Here is a 19,838-nt window from a genome sequence, read left to right as displayed (position 1 = left end):
CATTAAGACATTAACGCGGTGAATTTTTCCCTCAATCATTATCAGATAATCTGTATTTCAAATTATACACAACACAGTACATCATGAGAGATTGTTTGGGGAGGCCTTTAGCAGTGGATTGATCATGGCTAATGATGACGACACACATTACAATAATTTTAAATAGATCGCAAAAAAAACACACTTTTGAAGTAATATATTATCTCTGGGTGTAACCCACTCCTTCTATGCCACAACTGAGTGGACTAAAATACCTCTAAGGAGGCTTGCTTCATCGCAGAAGCTGGCTTGGCCTGGGTGAGCTTCTCCAGCAGACTTTGACCAAAGTGGCTGGCAAACAGGGTCACGAGGCAGTCATTCCCTCCAGCCACTGCCAGGTCCTGTGCTGTCATACCACGGTCATTTCTCTTCTTCAAGCTTGCATTGCACCTACACGGCATGGACAATGATGTAACCAAAGCAGTTGTGTTGTACATTTGTATAGCTTTTGTTTGCCTTTCAAACAATACGCTGTGTAAAATCCAATCTTAATTGTTGTTTACATATCAGGAGACACTTACGCCAGCAGTGCTTCCACACACTTCACGCCTTGAGCCCCCAACTCGACGGCCTCGTGCAACGCTGTGTTGTTAATTCTGATTTAAACGTAAACAAAAAAACAACAACGTCCATTGGCGGTCACGCAGAAAGCAGTATGACTACAATAGTAAAGTGTGAATGCTGAAGGTGCTGCAGTTGTGAAAGGAAAGAGGGCGGGTCATACAGGCCTGATGGTTGGTCCACGTTGGCCCCCGCCTGCACGAGGATGGAGATTGCGGTCGCGTGCCGGTTCATCGCGGCTAGGGTTAGAACCGGGCGCCCCTCAAAGCTCACCAAGTTGGGGTCTGCTCCCTGCAGTACGATCAAGCAAAACATCCGAAAAACGTAAGAAAAATACACCTTTACATCGCGTAGGTTTTCATAGTTGTGTTGTGATACCTGACGTTTGCATGTTCATGAAGAAGCTCTCGGCGTGTGGTATGAAACGCTGGACATAATGCCGAGTAGCACGTACAACCCAAAGACACGTCAGAAAGCAATACACTTCCACGTTTTAAAATGTTGACACAGTTGACACGACGACATTCTGATATTTTATCTGCTCTTTACATTCGTGTAAATTAATGTGATGGGGAAATCAATCTGTTTATCCGAAAAATAAATGTTGTTTAGTTATCTTGTGCTGATGAGTAATACGTATAATTAAAGTGTATGGTATCAGTGGCTCAGAGGTCAAAGTGCTGAGCTGGCACCAATACAGACTGCTGCTGGTGATTAAACCAGGTTCTCAAGTGCAGCGAGTTCATGGTTTCAGCCCGGTCACCAATGACTTCACAAACAACTTGCGTTATACAGGTAGTCCCCGAGTTACGATGGTAGTATCCGAGTTACGATTGTAGTCCCCGAGTTACGACGGTCCGACTTACGATATTTCGATCTTAAGATGGCGATTCGACAAAATTTGCCATCAACAACCTAACATCGTTCAAGTATGCAGACGGACAGAATCTTGGTGAGTACAGTACAATATGATACGTTACGATACGTTCAATGCATGTATGATACGTAGCTTTAGCAATTTCATTTTAAGGTTGTCGCGATAAATTGCTCTGTTTTGCTAAATTATCACCATTCTTTAAGACTCCTGGGTAGGCTAGGCCATCTTCGACTTACGATATTTTCGACTTACGATGGGGTCGTCGTAACGCATCTCCATCGTAAGTAGTGTTTCTACATCTCGGAGAATCAAAGCTCAATTGAAGGGATGTCATGTAGTTCTACAATTTCATCTTCTGTGGGGCCATTCCGTAACATGAACGGTTGTACTGCTTTGCAAGAGATCCAAATGGATTATTTATCTCGTGACATGAGAGCACAAATCTGGATAAAATTTGAAGAGAAAAAGTTAAAAGGTGTGTTGCGTGTTTGATGGCTATCACCTGAAAGTGCTCCATTTAAAGTATCTTAACCCCCCATGGTTTCTTTAAATGGGATCTTGGGAGATAATCTGTGGGATGGGGTCACCTCATTGAGCAGCCGCTGAAGGAATTCGGCCTGACCCCGCCCTGAAGTTCCCACCTCTTCCAGGAGCTGTCTGTTCTCTGCCTACAGAAACGTCAGCAACAAATTATGTTAATAGGTCGCATGAGGCAGTAACGGTTTTGAATAGGTAGCTGGAGTTATCGGAAAGAGTAAACTCATGAAAACAGTTTTGCCATAAAGTATCTGTGTAGAGCCTTTCGTGAACTGAACCTTATGGCGGGACCCCGGGGTCCCGAATAAACGGAAGTCAAAATCGTAATTATTTTGATGATACAGTGAAACTGCTCTCTACTCTTCATTATTATTTGTGTCAACGTCAACTTACAACCCTCACTACAAAGGCAGAACCCTCAAGTCACGTGATCTCCGTAACGCTATTGAGACATAGAAGTAAAAAGGATGTCATGATGAACAAGAGATTAACATTTAAATTAAATAGATCTGTGTCACCGTGGCCTTACAAATTGCACACGAATTGATGCAATGAATATCACGTCGCGGTCTGCTTTTTGCTTGCAAGTTTCAGATTTACTGAAATACACCCGTCTTTGGACGGGCAAAAGGCTAGTAATATAATGTTTATGCGAGAGCCGGGGGCTTATGGGACCCCGGGGTCCCGCCATAAGGTTCAACTGTTCAAGGGCTAAAAAGCACAACATAAGCTTCAATACTTTGTAATAGCAATGAGGGTTGCTTATCCCAGCAGTAAGGTACATATTGCATTCGACACAGTTTAATTATATATATGCAGCGATTTCATCTTGTGTAACTTACAGACATTGTGTCTTCTTTGAGAAGAACTTTCTTCTTTTTCTTAATGTTCCTCAGCTTCATATCACTGCCCACTGAGGCCTGGTCGCTCGCTGCAGTCAAAAGCAACAGAGCATACAACCAGCAATCCAGAATGGATAATTAAGAAATTGCAAGTTATACATTTGGTCATACAAATGTCACCAAAGCAATTCTATAAGCACAACGGCGAGTCTTGTTAATCTCAACGCTAATTCCTATATGTTTTCATTTTGAAGAAGTGACAAAGTCTTAATTATCTCAGTGACTTGTGCCATTGGCAGCCCACGTGATGCGCTTCTGCAGCCGTCTGGAATATTCTTCTGATATGAGGAAACCAATTGAACTATGCATTTTAAAATCGAGATTGAATACAAATTTTTTTATAACTGCTTTTTGTTTTTAGTTTGTTCTCACTCCCACGCACCTCCGATTAGTTCAGTTCATTTATTAGGATTTACCCTGTGAGCAATTCGGCTCTTGATTTGGGTTAAACCGCAACAAACAATAAAATTACAAGATACACCTAGCACGGTTGGCTACGTACGGTGCGGAAGAAGTTTAACACACATGTGATTGTATTATTTCCAATATTTTGGCATGCACAACGCGAAGAGTAGGACCCACCCAGGCTGGCTTGACTGCCATGAAGGCTGCCCCTCCGCTCTCCCAGGCTGTGGAAAGGCTGGCTGTTTTGTGAGATGCTGGCTGGCCTTATTGTCTCCATATTCGGCTAAGAGGAAACAGATCCACACAGATGAAGGACTGCTTTGAATCAGTGAAGACAACTACAGCACTTCAGTAATTATCTCGTTAAAATATGACCTCGTATACAGTTTATTTTGAATGTATATTCACTGGCAAATATTCATTTGACCAATATTTGTTTTTATGATTGTATACAAAATGTTGATTCACTCCATATTTTGGACAGGAGGCAAATTGCTGTTATTAGTTGAGTTTTAAAATCTAAGTTAAAAAGTTAAATGTACAAGGCAACTCCAATGACTAATTGGGAATGGGACGCAAGCGTAGGATTGATCACCCTGTCGCTGGCCACCTTTGGGGAGGGTGTATAGTATGAAAGGCCGAAACACCCTAGGAACCAAAGGGTCACTACTGACGATGCGCTCCCCAAATTTCACCAGGCTCACTGTTCATGAACTCTTGGAAGTGCTTGCATAAAGGATAGTAACATCTCATCCTGTGTTCTTTGGAATCTTTACTCATACATTTAAATCATTGCACATGCTCTGCAAATTCTAGTTCACCGAGTGATTGAGCAACAAAAGTGAGTAGTGCTTCTAGATTTGAAGCTTTCGTGACTGCAAGGAATCATATTCTTAGGTTTTTTCGGTAAAGTCACGTGGGTAAAACATCAAAATTAATTATTTTATTTTCATTAATTTTGATGTTCTACCTACGTGACTTTACCGAAAAAACCTACGAATATGAGTAGTGCTTACCTCATTGTCTCTTAGAACAAATTTTAGCGTCAAGTTTAATATGTCTCCCTCCTCTTGGACTGTGGCAGACATTATCTGCAGAAACACGTCGATTTTTTTAGTTGCTCCCATAGGGAGATACATAGTTGGTAGGATCATATATTATCCCTATCTTTTACATCCATACATTGCCTACAAAATTATGACGAACGGCAAACAAGAACTTGTGACCCTCTAGGTGTGACATACAGAAAAAAATGTATGAATAGAACGTGCAGTTTTAAAACATTGTAAATATTCCCATTCATGCAATAGCAGTGCTGCATGTGAATATTACTAATATAGGAAAATGAAAAATACTTTCACAACCAGTGGATCTAAGTAATGTGGTTTGTCGCAAGTTGCTTAAGTCACACCAAACTATCCTTAGGATTGGTACAGTGTTAATGGCAAAGGTTCCAACAGCCAAACTAAAGCAAATTAATCAAGTCGCGACAAAATACCCCAAGCCACGCTGTGCCGTATTGTAATACAGCGTCAAATCCTGAAGAATTGTACAAAACCAAAGTGTATTGGTTACCAGTCAAGATTAGGAAATAATAACAAACCCCACATGAAGAAATGGAATGGACATGCTGTCGTATTGATGGGAGATGTATTTTCTCACCTTGCCCATCCGCGGCTCGCCAATGAGCGCCCGGAACTCCGTTGTGTTCTGTGTGTAGCTCCTCAGGTGAGCGCACACATGGTCAATCTGCTTCCTCCAATACCCTGCACAGCCATGCAAAAAACTCGTATACGGCCACACTTGCTAGTAGGCAAAACATTTCATAGCCATTGTACGTTGGCTAACACTTTACAGTCAGCAAAGAAAGACAAATGTGATACAATGAATACAAGCTATCCATTCTGCAAGTGTAAATGTTAAAATCACAATGCAAATTGGACTCATAATAACAATGATGATGGCAATGATAACTTGTATGACAGATGATGACCTTTGCCGGGGCTGACGGCGGTGATAGGAGGCCTGCGGTCACTCATGCGATCCTGCTGCACACGCTTGGTGGACACCTCCTGCACCTTCTGCTCCAGACCCCGACCCGAGGGGTAGAAAAGCCCCACTGTCTGCGTGGCCTGGTCGGCTGTCTGTAGGCCAAAGCTGGCACGTACCAGCGGCAGTGACACCATCTGCCAGCTCGCACGCAGAGGCTGCCGCCAAAAGCAGCACGGCACCCCCATGACAACAGCAGTGGGAGGTTTCCATGTATAAGGGAAAGGTGCAACTGCGATTGTTGTATCCACAAGCAGAAGCCCTAGAGGCCCACTAGAGTGTATTTTGGCCTACTATTCCACACTGGCCAGATTTAGTGGAAGAAGTGGGAGTAGCTATTCTCTACCCCACGATACGCCACCTGCCGATGAATTATATTTCTGCATTGACAAGAGATGGGGGAATGTAAGATATTGGGAAGAATCAGCCATTATTTAGTTGGCAGAGAGGCAGTCGGTCAAAGGCAGAATATCAACTTCACAAGGGCTAGGAAATTGACAGCATGGATGGCTGGGGGAAGGAAGGGCAGCACAGGAGAATTATCAACCTCCAGCTGAGTTGACAGTTGACTGGAGGGCTTTGAAAGAAAGCTTTAATGATGTGACTCCAATATAATGTAAAGGTGTATTGGGATCAGGGCCGGATTAAGGCATGAGATTTAGGGGCTACAGCCCAGGGGCCTCTGCCAGCTGGAAGGCCTCCAGAGATTAAGTGAAAAGTTATTTCATTTGTGAATGCAGAATTTTATTTGTTGTTAGCCTTGTAAAAATTAATAAAAATTTTCTTTAACTTTGTTTTCCTTTTGAAAATATTACTGGGGGCCTCACAGTACCTGTAGCCCAGGGGCCTACACAATCTTAATCTGGCCCTGATTGGGATGTAGAGATCTAGACACTGACATTTCCAAGTTTTTTTTTTACAAAATCAGAGCTTATGTTACAATTGTTACATCATATGCATATTAAAATATTTCCAAATGTTTAATTGGTAGTAAATTTAAGTATTTAAAAGTAGCCTCTTAAAGATTATAGCCAAATATATTGGTGCCAAGAAATGATGAGTGCGCGGGACACAGATGGAATATTTATGGCAATGTATACCTCATTCAAAAAACCACCATGTCTTGATGTCACAGCATCCAAGCGGGCCGGTGGATCCAGGTAGGTACCACACGTACCACAGAATCGCGCCTCCGAGTGGCTGGTAGCTCCACACTTTGTGCAAGCTAAGTAACTCACTGGTGGGCTTGGCTAGAAATACACATACACGGACCATGCCAGACACCCACATTTATTCTGGCAAGAGATGGAGTAAATGGGAGCTGTATATTTTTTGTATCAATAATGAGTCAAACAAACACAAACACATCAGCTCGCCGATGTACGCATCAGCTTTCCGATGTGTTTTTGGCTTGTACCATGGCTTGTTCAGTGTGATGTCCGATGTTTTGTTCCATATACTGGGAGTGTCTTAAAGAGCAAAAACGTCAGACATGCCCAGCAATATGCGGTACAACCCAAAAAGAACATTGGAGAGCTGTATAGCACAACCGCAGAAATCTGTGGAACAAATGAATCGGGTTAATGCAATAGTCACCTATATGCTGCACATTCAGAAATATTTTGGTCAGTGACAGTAAAGCATTACCTTGGCCCCACACCAGTCACAGAAGCGTGCATCCGAGTTATTTAAACGCCCACACTTGGAGCAGTTCAGCAACCTCTTGTCAGTGGTCTGTGGGGGTGGTGCCACACTAATGGTGCTGAAAGCCTAAGACACAACACAGGTCATTTGTTTAATGAGTAGAGCAAACAATGACTGATCTTTTAAGTAATGACTGGCAAGCGTCAGAACAAATATAAAATGAACATTGTGATTTTACATTCTCAAGTCAAAGTATTCAGAGCGCAATCTGATGTGCGTATGAGTGGTGCTACCATGGGAGTCTCCGGAAGCCGGGTCTCACAGGTCACACAGTGCTTGACATTGGCTGGGTTTCCAGTCCCACAGGCCTTGCACAAGACCATATCCTAGCACGTGGACAGAAACCAGGTATATATGAGCTCTTAACCTCTTAATTTTTCATTGTGTCAATATACTATTGTAATCCCTTGAAGCCGACTTACAACTTTTATTTATGTCATTAATATTCTTTGGTTTTTTCGGTAAAGTCACGTAGGTAAAAAATTAATAAAAGTAAAATAAAACTCACGACGTTTCGGAGGCAACACAAGCTTCCGTCTTCAGGTGGAACCGTCACACCTGAAGACGGAAGCTTGTGCTGCCTCCGAAACGTCGTGATTTTTATTTTATTTTACTTTTATTAATTTTAAATTTTTACCTATGTGACTTTACCGAAAAAACCTAAGAATATGAATCCTTGCAGTCACAAAAGCTTCAAATCTATTTCATTAATATGCACACATGTACAGCTCTTTGCCAAGACACTGCTGGATGAGGGCCTCCTCACACCGTGTGGGTCGTGGGGGTAGTTGCACTATACTCCAACACACTGTTCAGTGCAGGTGGATGAAGTACTAGCCAAGCTCAAACCTGCTTAGCTTCTGAGATCTTAATGATTGGATGCATTACTGTTGTTTTGGTCATAGTTTCCACTTTCATTTCAAGAAAGCCAAAAGAGCCCACTGTTTGGCAGTTGCTATGGTCATGTAATAACGGCATATCAACTCAATGTGAATAAGGCCCTGTGCTGCTTTATTATGTCATGATTTATAACTTAGAAGATGAGCATTAGATGGCTACATATCTATTTGCAAAGAACAGTTGGCAAGCAGGACCTCTCCATAATACAGGTTTTTTTTTGGGTTAGATCGCGTAAATATAAATGTGTCGTAAACAGAACATGCCAATTTGTTAGCAGTACAGCACACCGGTGTGTTGGAGAGCAAATCCAAAACATTTACAATCTGACCTCTAGTCTGCACAACGTACACCCAACCCTACCGTGGCTACATGTTTGTGCATCAACAGACCTTGCTCGCTTGTGGCGGAGTCTTGCCAGGTATTGGCACCTCACACACAATGCAATTGGGTGTGTTCGTCGGCACCATTGACTTGCACGAGAGGCACAGGATCATCTATTGATACAAACACATAGTGTTACGCCCGGAGATGTAAAACAGACACGGAGGCACAACTCCAAATCCATTTTCTCACCGATAAAACATGTAAGCAGATTTGGATGTATTATTTCCACGCTCGTTAGCCGATCAAAGATCGGTAGCATCCTGAGCTGCGGTGTTTATCTCTCAGGGGCCTCACTTTTTCTGCCTTAGGAGGCGGCTGGGATGGCCCTGGTACTGGTGGCAGAGTGCAGCCACACTCCTGACAGAAAAGAGCAAACGGGTCCGAGGGTCGGGCGGCCAGGCATTTTGGACACCTGGGGAAAATGGGGCAGCAATCTTAGTAACTGATATCAAAGTCATCAAAGGCATTTATTATCAAAGGCATATATTGAAAGCGTTTAAAAATACCTCAACGAGTATTGTAAATTATCACAAAAGGTGTGGTCATGAGTAATAAGCACAAGAAAGTGTGTAGGCAAAATTAAGATTATATCTACTTATACATGCCACTTACTGTGAAAAATGATATCACTTTTTGGATAGATGAAGACATGAAAAGAAAAGGAATAGCAAAAAGAAATGACAAAAAGTTAAAATATTTAAGGAAAGGAGCAAATCAAGATTACAAAGAATGCAATTTGAAAAAAAAAATTAAAGGTAACATTTCTGCATTTCTGTTTAGAGATTTCAACAGAATTGCTCATATGTTGGTGGACACGAAGTCATTACTTGAGATATTCCAGTTCCTTTTGGAGCCGCAGGGTCTGGGAACTAATGAGAGTCTTGGTGGGGCTGGTCGCATCCGACAACAGAGACTAAAGGCAGTGAGACAACAATGTAAACATTACTATTTGCTCAATCACTGTACTTATGCTTCATGCAATGATAAGATCATGTGTACACAAGAATTGGACTGAAAGCAAGCTTGTATCACTGCGTGGCTCCAAGATAATACATTTTAGTGAGGGAGGTGGCGGGTTAATGACTGCAACACCTGTGAACTGTGGGAGAACGGCAAGCCAGAGTCTCGGCCTGGGCTGATGGGTCCACCTTCCATGATGCGCTTGCCTGTTCTAGGCCTTTGTCGCCGACTACCGTCAAGCGTCATCTCTGTAAATATAAACATGTATGTATGTTGAATTTATTTTGCACCGTACGTAGCCAACCGTGCTAACCGGAGGTGTGGGCGAAGGACAACAAACTAAAAACAAAAAGTAGTTCTAAAGAAATTAGTTTTCAAACTAAAGTTAAAAGTGTATAGCTCCAGTGGCTTCCTAATATTGGAAGAGCGTTCCAGACGGCCGCAGAAGCGCATCTGATAGCGCGCTATGCAATGGCCGTCTTTACATAATTGAGTTACTTGCAGCATTTGGCATTGTTTATTATATAAAAGTGTGTGGTCTATTCACAGCTAAAAACAAACCTTTCATTTTCTGGGTCGTGTCTCCCCAAGCTGATTTTTGTTCTTGGTTCACAACTTTGTTGATGACGTCCGTTGTTGTCTTGAATCCTTCCAATGTTTCCTAAGGAATATTGAAGAGTTACTTTTTTATTGCATTAAAAAAATTAAGGCAATGGATTTTCCCATGAGGAGGTCATGGTGAAACGAATCAAGTGTGTGCATGCTTCATTACTTGTTATGCTTATTTACCCAGGGAAGCCTCACAGAATCTCAAGACTTTTTGGCAGGAGGATCCTGCCAAGTGTCTGCAGTCGGGGGTGATGTTGCCATGTGTAAACCTAATTGAGTAATTTGCAGCAATTTTTTCCAGTGGGATGTTTGGCCAATACCGTTACATTGATGTGTTTTTTTTAGCCGTGCGGAAAACAAAGGGGTAATTCCTGACTCGAAAATTAAGCCCAGGTCCTTTTTTGCTGTGAGGCACAAATGTTACCACTACACCATCCTGGTTCCCTCTGGTTCTACAGATGAGTGTGAATGAAAGCGTGCAAGGTCCAATCACGAAACATCAAACGCACAGTCTTGCCCAGATCCGCCTGGTATTCCAGCAGGAAGTTTTCCGCATTGTCTTCTGGGCCAGCGAGATGCTGCGGAGCGGCATACTCCACCAGGAACACTTTGGTCACCACGCCGCTCTCGCGCCCATCCCTGGCAATCGCGCAAAAGAAAGTAAAAATGAAACTCCTTCCTTACAGCGGAGCGACCGTTTGCAGATTTCGTACAGCAGCTCTGTATGGATTCATTCCGCAAGCAATTTATATGCCAAGTTATTCCTATTAACATAACTTTTGAATGCTTGGTGTTTAAAAAAAGGCAATATAAAAGAGTGTTTTTGAAATGCGAATCACACATTTTGCCAATATAGAGACATGTGCTTCAAAGCAGTGTTAATGATTAAAGACTAAATGTTCCCTCTGTGGTATACAAATAAAATTCACCACGGTTTGTATTTATCGAATGTCTCAATGCAACCACATCTCAAGAAGCTGTGAGTCGACAGTACCTGGTGACCGCCATAGCTTTGACGGTTCTCTTGCCCTCGTTGAGGGTGAATGGCCCTTTATATTTCATGGCGTTCATCTCATTGTGCCCTGGCTTCTTGAGTAGCTCTGGCTTGCTCCCATCCACTGAGAAGTAGATAAGTACCTCTGGCGTGTCTATAAAGAAAGTGTCGCATGTGCCACTTAACGATTGGAAAAGCACCGAGAAAATGTGCGGAACACTATCAAAAGTATGTAACATTAACATTTGGCACACGATCTTAAAAGTGCTGATGGCAGTCATTATAACAACCAATGGATATTAACTCAACAAAATCATGAGAGCTTAATAAAGAAGGCTGCGAGTGGGGCTCAAGATAAACATTAGTAAAACAAAGTCACGTCCAACAGATTTGGTGATAATAGAAATAAATTTAACACGTAGGCTTTCGCGACCAATATTATTCATAATATAGGTTTTTGGGTCAGATAAATAATGCGATCTGACCCAAAAACCTATATTATGAATAGAAATAAAATTGAATATGTCTTAGAGGGACACAAATGGAAATCACATCACAGTATGTAGATTACTTATGAAGGCAAACTGGAATATAAAAGGTTAAAATAAGTGGCAAGCTTTTGAAAAATGTAACTTAATATTGTAAAGCAATATACCAATGTGTCCAATAAGAGTCATTTAGAAAAAGGTTCTGCGATTGATTCTGAAAAAGACGAATGGGGATATCAACTACCACAATGCCTAGCCTTTGGCATTTTACTCAGTAGAAATTGACGCAGTAACCAAAAATCTCAAAAACGGTGGGACTTTTCTTCACCTGAGGACGGCTGCTTGCGTTGTGGCCGAAACGTCGTGAGAATTGAATTTGATTGTTTTATTTTTATTATTTTATTATTTCCCTTCTACGTGACTTTACCGAAAGAACCAAGTAGAGAAAAAAACTGTGGGACTACAATAAATTGATGTAATTATGCGATGGCATGGAACACCATGAGGTCACAACAGGAAGACCGTGCGATTCTCACCAGACTTGATGGCGATGTAGGTGTTGGAGTCAATAAAGGCCTTGGGTTTGTCCGGCCCAGGGAACCTCAAGGGGATGATGTGGGGCACGGAGATGGACCCTGCCGTCATGATGGCGATCTACACACAACAGCTCACGGTCATAACAATGCATAACAACAGCACTCTGAAACAACATCAGCCATGATCAATCCACCGCTGGATGAAGACGTCCACAAGCTGTCAACACCTCTCCTTGTCTTGCAATCAAACAATCCATTGACCACCTTACACGTACGCAGATTTCATCGCTCCATCTCTGCGATCTGCCTACCTTTGTTAGTCTTCAAGGGCCGGCGCTGGAGTTGCTACGTCAATGCTATGGGGTGTTTTAATAGAATACTGTAATGTATATCGTTTACAATAATAGTCCATTGTGTGCCGCAATTGCCATAGCTCTGAAATGTAACGGGATTGCATAGATGGGAACAAAAATACGTCTCTGGACGATTTTAGAGCTTTCAAAATGTGTGAAACATGCCAGAGGGTTTAGGCAGATACAAAAAGCACGTTTCGATTGAGACGATTATCGAAGACCGCACAAACTTCCATTGCATATCGTTCCACAAATGTCATCATTTTACGTAAGTGCTTAAAAGAGCGTTGTGAATGTTCACAATGAAGAACAATGTTATTTCAACAGCACATTATTTATATATTTATCAAATCGCCGATAGATAAAACGCCTCGGCACGCCGTCTTGTTCAACCAAGGGGGTTCGTTTAGTCGTACTCCACCGTTTTGGTGAACGGTAGGCGGCTAAATAGAGCAGACAATTAGCACCGCAGTGGTCACGGCTAACATCAGTGGCGAGTTGTAGCAGAATCGGGCTGCTGCTGCTGCTGCTCCATCGACCGATCCGCACAGACCAGCGTGGTGAAGTATGGTCAAAACTGGGCGACGCGGCGTGTGAGAGGACTCGACCCAGCAGTGGAATGACGAGCCGTGTTGCAGTCACTTCACATGCAATTGGCGATGAGCTAAATGCTCTAAATTATCTCTAAATGCTCTAAATGTTCTAAATGTTTGTAATTACCGCTGCCGTCGATCAACGCGGAGAGGCCCGCTCGCCGTTGCCAGGACGCCTGCCGAACGCCCCCACGTGGCAGCGGTGACGCGCGCTCCTATTGGCTGTTGCCCTACCTCCCCCCACAGGGGGAGGCGCACGAGTATACCGCGTTCTCATTGGCTGAGCGCGATTCCTTAACGATGTCGTTAAGGAATCGATTCGTATATTAGAATAACGAGCTCAGAGATGAGCTAAATGTGTGCATAGAAACTGGAATCGATTTGTCGCTTGTATCGTTTCCTGCATTCGATTAACGAGCGCGTAGATTCTTACTCGACCCTGTGCATGTCCAATCACTATGCACTCCTATCGTGTTTTTTTAAAAACATTGTTTTCGTTGTAACTGTCTCACCCGCACCTACTGGACATCTGTGACAAAAATAGCTTCATAGCTCATCGGATTTCTGCAAGGGTAAAAGGAATGAAAATTCAGATTCTCAAATTTCTCCCTACGCAACATGGCTACCTCGCCGCCGCCATCCCCACCCAGCATGGCTACCCCCCCCCGCTATCTCCACCCAACATGGCTACCCCCCCACCCAACATGGCTACCCCCCCCAACACCACGCCATCCCCACGCAACATGACCGCCCGAATGATCGCCTCGCACAAACCGGTGACGTCCTCAAACGCGACTCTAATCTCTTGTTAAGGGGCGTTTCTATTGGCCGGTTACCAATAAAGATCTACAATCGGTGGTGGTTGGAGGGGGGGGTTGGTGGGAGGGGGGGGTTGGTGGGAGGGGGAGGTGGGGTTGGTGGGAGGGGGGGGGTTGGTGGGAGGGGGGGGGGTTGGTGGGAGGGGGAGGTGGGGTTGGTGGGAGGGGGGGTGGTTGGTGGGAGGGGGTGGTGGGAGGGGTTGGTGGGAGGGTTGGGGGGGTTGGGGGGTTGGTAGGAGGGGGCGGTACCAATAAAGTTATACAGGAGGCGAGCCAATGGGGTGAGAGGTTGTTGGCGGAAGGCGGTAGGCGAAGTTGTCGACATGCAAACATAAACCCCGCGCCACCCTGCTGCTACGCTCCTGCTTGGGATTGTACCTCACCTATTGTATTCTTTATTATTATTATTGTTGTTGTCATTCGCGACGACAACCTCTGCTCTATTCAACGTTTGTTCTTTGAGCGTGAGTATTGTGTCCTCGTCCTGCCGTGTCGAGGCGCGTGTTTGTGTGTGAATGTGTGAATGGTGGCGGGCGGGCGTCTAAACGCAATGAATGCTGCGTTAGGCCTCGGGCAACATGTTAACGTTTAGAATTGTCTTTGCAACTTTGCGCTTACTTGCGGTAAACATGATTGTACCCGCGCAGATGCAGTGATTCATTTGTGTAGCCCCTTTATCAATCCGCTGCTGGATGAAGGCCTCCGCACGCCGTCCGTAGATGTGGACACTTAGAAGTGCAGTACAACATTTACGTTTGGTGCACCGCCCTCTGCTGGCCACTGTATAACAGCCTATAGCACCCGTTCCACGTGGTAAGTACTGTACAGGCCAGAACCTGATTAGCTTGCGAATCCTGGGTGATTTGTCATAGGACCAGAAGCTGTTTCCACCTTTGTCTAAATGCTGTACTCGAATGCAACATACATTATGCGTTATTTGTACATTACTATTTGAATTACATTCAAATGGATGGACTTACACCAGCGATCATATCAATTTATTGCATTATTAATGGTTTTGCTGTGATGAAAATGACATGCATTTGGGCACTTAAGCAGAGTGCGAAGTAATTTGACGAAACATTTTCACGTATTTGTATGAATGTTATAAACAAACTAGCATCGAGGGGGAGACCCTCATTTCAATAGAGGTGTAAGCAATTGCAGGGCCGTACCTTTACCTTGCCTTTATATTATGAAACATAGTCGTATATTGCCAATATTTTTAAACATGGACACTAATTTACACCGAACATTGATTCAAAATCGGACGTGTTTTTTCTGTCTTGTCAACAGGAAGCAAGTACAACCCCACCAACAATCCCGTGAAAACTGCCTTCAAAGCCCTGCGAAGGATGCAGCCTCAGTCGGAGCACATGAATACGGTGGAGCTCCGCTACGTGGACTACCCGACGGCACTGTTGCTGCGGATGAACGAGCTGCGGATCGCCGGTCACTTCTGCGACGTGACGGTGGAGGTGGACGGTGTCCACTACCGGGCACACCGCTCCGTGCTGGCCGGTGCCAGCAGGCTCTTCGAAAACCTCTTCACGCAGCACCAGAGCCAGCCCATGAAGCTCTACCGTCTGGACTTCCTAACGGCGCGAGCCTTCGGGCTTGTGCTCGAGTTCCTATACACCGCCTCGCTCAAGGTTGGTTGTTCGGTTCAGTTTCGTGAGGATCCGTGACGGGGTTGTTTCTTTTTTGTGTGTGTTAAACTACCGTATATGTAGTCCACTCTTCTTCTTGGTTATTTCGGTAAAGTCACGTAGAAGGGAAGTAATAAAATAATAAAAATAAAACATAATAAAACAATTCTCACGACGTTTCGGCCACAACGCAAGCAGCCGTCCTCAGGTGAAAACCAGGTCAAGAAGATGAATCCCTGCAGTCACGAAAGCTTTAAATCGAAATATAGTCCACTCTTAACTATTGAATGTTGGTGTGAATGGCGTGCAATTTCTGCTCCTCAATATTATCATGTCGGCCAATCAGTGAAATTGTTCAATTTTCTGACATGCATAAAGAGTCAATGCTATTTTTTAGTTTTCGTCATTGCACTCGAGTTTCTAATGTTACTAAATTACTTTATCCTGCGTCATCACTCAAACTAGTTAATTTCATCTTGCCATAGTTGTGACACTTTAGCATTTGGTGCGTAGTCACCATCATCATGCTTAGCGATTTTCGCCCACTCGTGGCCATCGTTCAAATTTACAGTAAAACCTTGGATTGCGTGCATAATTCGTTCTGGAAACGTGTTTGTAATCCCAAGCACTCGTATATCAGTTGTGATCACGTGACGCTCGGCAGACAAAGCGTACACGTACTACTCGTATTGCAAGACCTCGCTCGTTTATCAAATTAATATTATTTTAAAAAATTGCTCGTCTTGCAAAACACTCGCAGACCAAGTTACTCGCAATCCAAGGTTTTACTGTAACTGCTTTAATTGACTAGACTAAGAGAATGACTAATTATTAATGTAAGAAATCAACACGCTAAGAGTTGACTAAAATTCCACAGGTTATCGTCGACTCGCATATAACTGACTAAAACAAACAATGCTGACTAAATGAACGCTGCTCAAGGTGGATGTGGGCGACCTGGAGGTGCTGCGATCGGCCGCGCAGATCCTCCAGCTGGGACCGCTCGAGCAGGTGTGCGGGCTGGTGCTGCAGCAGGGTGTGGTTACTGCCGTGACGAGCTCCTCCGCCGCCGTGTCTGCCATGTCGGGGCTCACCGTGAGTCAGGTGGTGGAGGGAGACGAGCTCATGTCGCAGCAGATCGACGGCGAGGGCCAGGACATCGGCGATGGAGGGTTCTGCGAGCCGTACACGGTTGAGACGACCGCTGGCTTTGATGTGCAGGTGTCGACGCAGGACGCGGTGAACCAGTCGCTCTCAGACATCGAAAAACACCTCGTGTCCATTGCCGAGGGCCGGGACATAACACTGGAAGTCCCTCAGGAGCAGTCAGATGAGAATGTCTGCAAGGTTTTTAGCGACGCTTCTGAGCAGCAGCAGCAACAGGAGCAGCAAGAAATTATGGACATGCTGGGTCAGCAGAGCAAGGAGCTGCAGCTTGAGACTGAAATGGCCCAGCCTAGTGGAGAAGTGGTGGTGCTTCCTGTGAATGATTTTGATGAGATTTCGCAGGCCACTGCTGAAGTGGCTGCCAATGGGCAAACCCAGGAAGTGATGAGCACTGATTGTCAGTTGGTCACCCATTCAATGCAAGTGGAGACCCCCAGCACGTCCCAGCCACCACCCATGTCACGGTGCTTCGTGTGTGGCCTCAATGTGTCCAACTCCACAGACCTCGGAGCACACTTGTAAGTTAGCTTCATGCATATACTTTTACTACATTACGTTGCATAAAGTCATGCATGAAAGACCAATATAAAATGTAATTTGAATTATTTTGGTTCCTTGCAGATGGAAGGAACACTTGCTGTTCAATGAAGGCGAATGTAAAATTTGTGGAAAGGTTGTTAATTCAAAAATTGCAGCACAGAAGCATCTTCTCTACCATGCAGGTACAGTTTTAAGTAATGTGGATAAACAGCAATGTTTGTGATAATAATAGGAGTATATATTATACTAACTTCGTTTCTTCTAGGTGCAGTTTAAGACTTTTTAAATCCTTTATATTAAGTTCACTTGCTTGCTTGCTTGCTTTCTTGCTTACTTGCTTGCGCGCTTACGACCGTGCAAATCTTTCGGTCGTTTTTTAACCCACTTCCCGTGATCCAATCGAGCTGACATTTTGCACACAGACTCGATGTGCGTGACAATTTATTTTCGTGAAAAAAATATTTCCAAAATTTTACACTTTTTAGTAAAAAATAAATTATATTTAATTACCAATTGCTTAATGGTGGCAGGCAATCATCTGACCCATAGGTGGCAGCCATCTCAAGCAAGAGGACGAGAGGACTCTAGCCGCCACGCATATAAAGGATTTATAGTGAAAAACTTTGTTTTTACGGGTTAATTTTTTTTGTGGTACAAATATGGTTTGGTGGTAATGAAAACTTTGACAAGTTTTACTGTCGTGTGACCCTGAAGGAGAGCGGAAGCTGGAGTGTGCCACGTGTGGGGAGGGCTTTGCCTTCAAGCAGGACCTGTTGCTGCATAAACGCAAAGTGCACGGACGTGGGAAGTCCTACATGTGTGACGAGTGCGGCCGGGTCTTTCGTTGTAACGGGAACTTCATCCGCCATCTCCGTGTTGTACATAAAGGTAAGACCAATGCCACTTGCAGCACTTAGAGCTAGAGACTAAATGTTACAAAGTTACTGTGAAGAGTCAGGTTTGTTTGGGCTGTATGGTTTGAAAGCACAAGGTAAAAAAAGCAAGTTTTGTTTATTTTTGGCTGATTCAATATTGCATTAATGACACATGGGAATTTATATTTGAATGTTAATCGGTGAATGACACATTTTTAAGATTGTTCAATGAGAGTAATTTGAAATCATGTGCATCGCTAGAGCACACAATTATGTAATTAATATATATATGGAAAAGAGGTTGCAGTCATGTCACACATTTGTGTTTTAATTATCCAAGTTTACAATTTGTGTGAAACAATCTGAGACATAGAGCTGCATTTTCTACAAGATAAAATACATCATTTTTATTCTTTAGGCGTTGTCTTTCATTAATCTCCAAAGTGCTTGTGATGTGGCCGATTGTCGCTGGCAGGTCAAAGGCCACATGTATGTGAGTACTGTGGCCAGTGCTTTGCGGACGTGGGCAACCTGACACGACACCTGCGCCGCCACCTTGGTGTGGCCACCTTTCAGTGCAGCAAGTGCGAGGAGAAATGTGAAACCTTGACTCAACTCAAACTGCACCTTCGGACTCACATAGGTGCGTCCCAGATATACTGCGCAAATTAAGATGATAACTCAATGTTCATAGCTGTTAAATGTGATTTCAACTTTGCAATGAGATGTGACTAATAACTTTTTTGTTTAATCATTCATTTCATTGTCCTGTAAAAATTAGAATTACACTGATTTATGTGTGTATGTAAATTAATGACATTTACTTCATCTGCTACAGGTGTGAAACCTTTCGAATGCAAGATTTGCCAAAAGCGTTGCCGCAGCTTTTCCTCCATACGTGCACACATCGCAAAACACAATGGGTGCCAGGCCTTCAAGTGCACTCTCTGCGAGTTTGTTACACCGGCCCGTCGCAAGATGGAGCAGCACATGAAAAGCCACAAGCCAGACGATGTCCCGGCCGACTGGGCAGTGGAGCAGACCACGATGTTTATTAATCACGAACCACCCAAGCCCCAGGAAGGTGGTGCAACATAGTTGTGCCATCAACATTTCAGAATATGGCAGCTGAAATTCTTGTCTGCAGCATCACAGATATGCTATTTTTTCATGTTTATGTTAATCTTGCATTACTTTTTCCTTGCTATAATTAATAAATTGAGAGCAGACGATGCTAATGAGGATTGTCGTAATTATGAATACCAAAAAGATGTATTTGGCTAATTCGGTGTGACTCATGGGTTCATGGGTTAAATTTATTTTGATTGGGGAAAAATGTTAAATACAAACAGTATATAAAAGACTACTCTGTTCAAGTACATTTGTAATCAAGCAAGGTTTGATCTGAATTGTGTATAATTTTCCTAAAGTACCAGAGATCTGAATGATGTATACAGTTTCAATATGCCATTATATATATATATTTTCACTGAGTTTATTTTTTTGGGTTTAATAAAAATGGTTATTTTTGTTTGAATTGGTATTATACAAGTGATTTAAAACATAAAATGACAAGTCACTTAAACTTGTAACTATAGTGTTTTGTCAAAATTGAAGATGATACTTTAAAAATGTGCACGTTACTATGACCATTTAATAGTGAACTGTCAAACGTTATCCTTTGTTTAGAGTGCTTAATAGTTGTAATGGTAGTGACATCCACAAAAGGTGCTCTTACATATTAAGCAATAACTTAACATTTCACAATATGCATTAGAGATGCTATTAGCATAATTTTTCGTTTCTTAAATAACTACATTACATAATGCAACTCATGAAATTACATTAATCATTACTAATTATTTTTGTCAAAACATTTTCTGAAATGCAATTTTTTC

General features: G+C 43.2%; 2 protein-coding genes across 3 annotated transcripts; one reads left to right on the top strand and one right to left on the bottom strand.

The window, feature by feature from the left end:
- Positions 1-21: 21 nt before the first annotated feature.
- Positions 22-13,106, bottom strand: DZANK1 (double zinc ribbon and ankyrin repeat domains 1). 2 transcript variants are annotated; one of them, XM_078596465.1, is made up of 21 exons: positions 13,019-13,106; positions 11,946-12,063; positions 10,922-11,075; positions 10,437-10,566; positions 9,880-9,979; positions 9,451-9,566; positions 9,186-9,271; positions 8,653-8,770; positions 8,364-8,468; positions 7,308-7,400; positions 7,018-7,140; positions 6,471-6,620; positions 5,315-5,528; positions 4,984-5,087; positions 4,338-4,412; positions 3,499-3,604; positions 2,857-2,945; positions 2,065-2,145; positions 764-891; positions 561-635; positions 22-429 (listed from the first exon to the last, which is right to left on the bottom strand). In XM_078596465.1, the coding sequence occupies exons 2-21, from the start codon at positions 12,052-12,054 to the stop codon at positions 246-248; spliced, it is 2,340 nt and encodes a 779-aa protein (XP_078452591.1). In that variant the 5' UTR covers positions 12,055-12,063; positions 13,019-13,106; the 3' UTR covers positions 22-245. The 2 variants fall into 2 exon arrangements, with proteins under 2 accessions (XP_078452591.1, XP_078452592.1); XM_078596466.1 differs by lacking the exon at positions 13,019-13,106 and adding an exon at positions 12,257-12,946.
- Positions 13,107-13,987: 881 nt separating this feature from the next.
- LOC144720034 (GDNF-inducible zinc finger protein 1-like) lies at positions 13,988-19,525 on the top strand. The gene is made up of 7 exons (XM_078596460.1): positions 13,988-14,173; positions 15,006-15,361; positions 16,301-17,043; positions 17,147-17,247; positions 17,780-17,953; positions 18,416-18,583; positions 18,779-19,525. The coding sequence occupies exons 2-7, from the start codon at positions 15,065-15,067 to the stop codon at positions 19,036-19,038; spliced, it is 1,743 nt and encodes a 580-aa protein (XP_078452586.1). The 5' UTR covers positions 13,988-14,173; positions 15,006-15,064; the 3' UTR covers positions 19,039-19,525.
- Positions 19,526-19,838: the final 313 nt, after the last annotated feature.

Source organism: Lampetra planeri, chromosome 7, assembly GCF_965212315.1.
Source record: "Lampetra planeri chromosome 7, kcLamPlan1.2.h2, whole genome shotgun sequence".
Classification (NCBI taxonomy): domain Eukaryota; kingdom Metazoa; phylum Chordata; class Hyperoartia; order Petromyzontiformes; family Petromyzontidae; genus Lampetra; species Lampetra planeri.
This window is presented reverse-complemented; position numbering and strand designations above follow the sequence as displayed.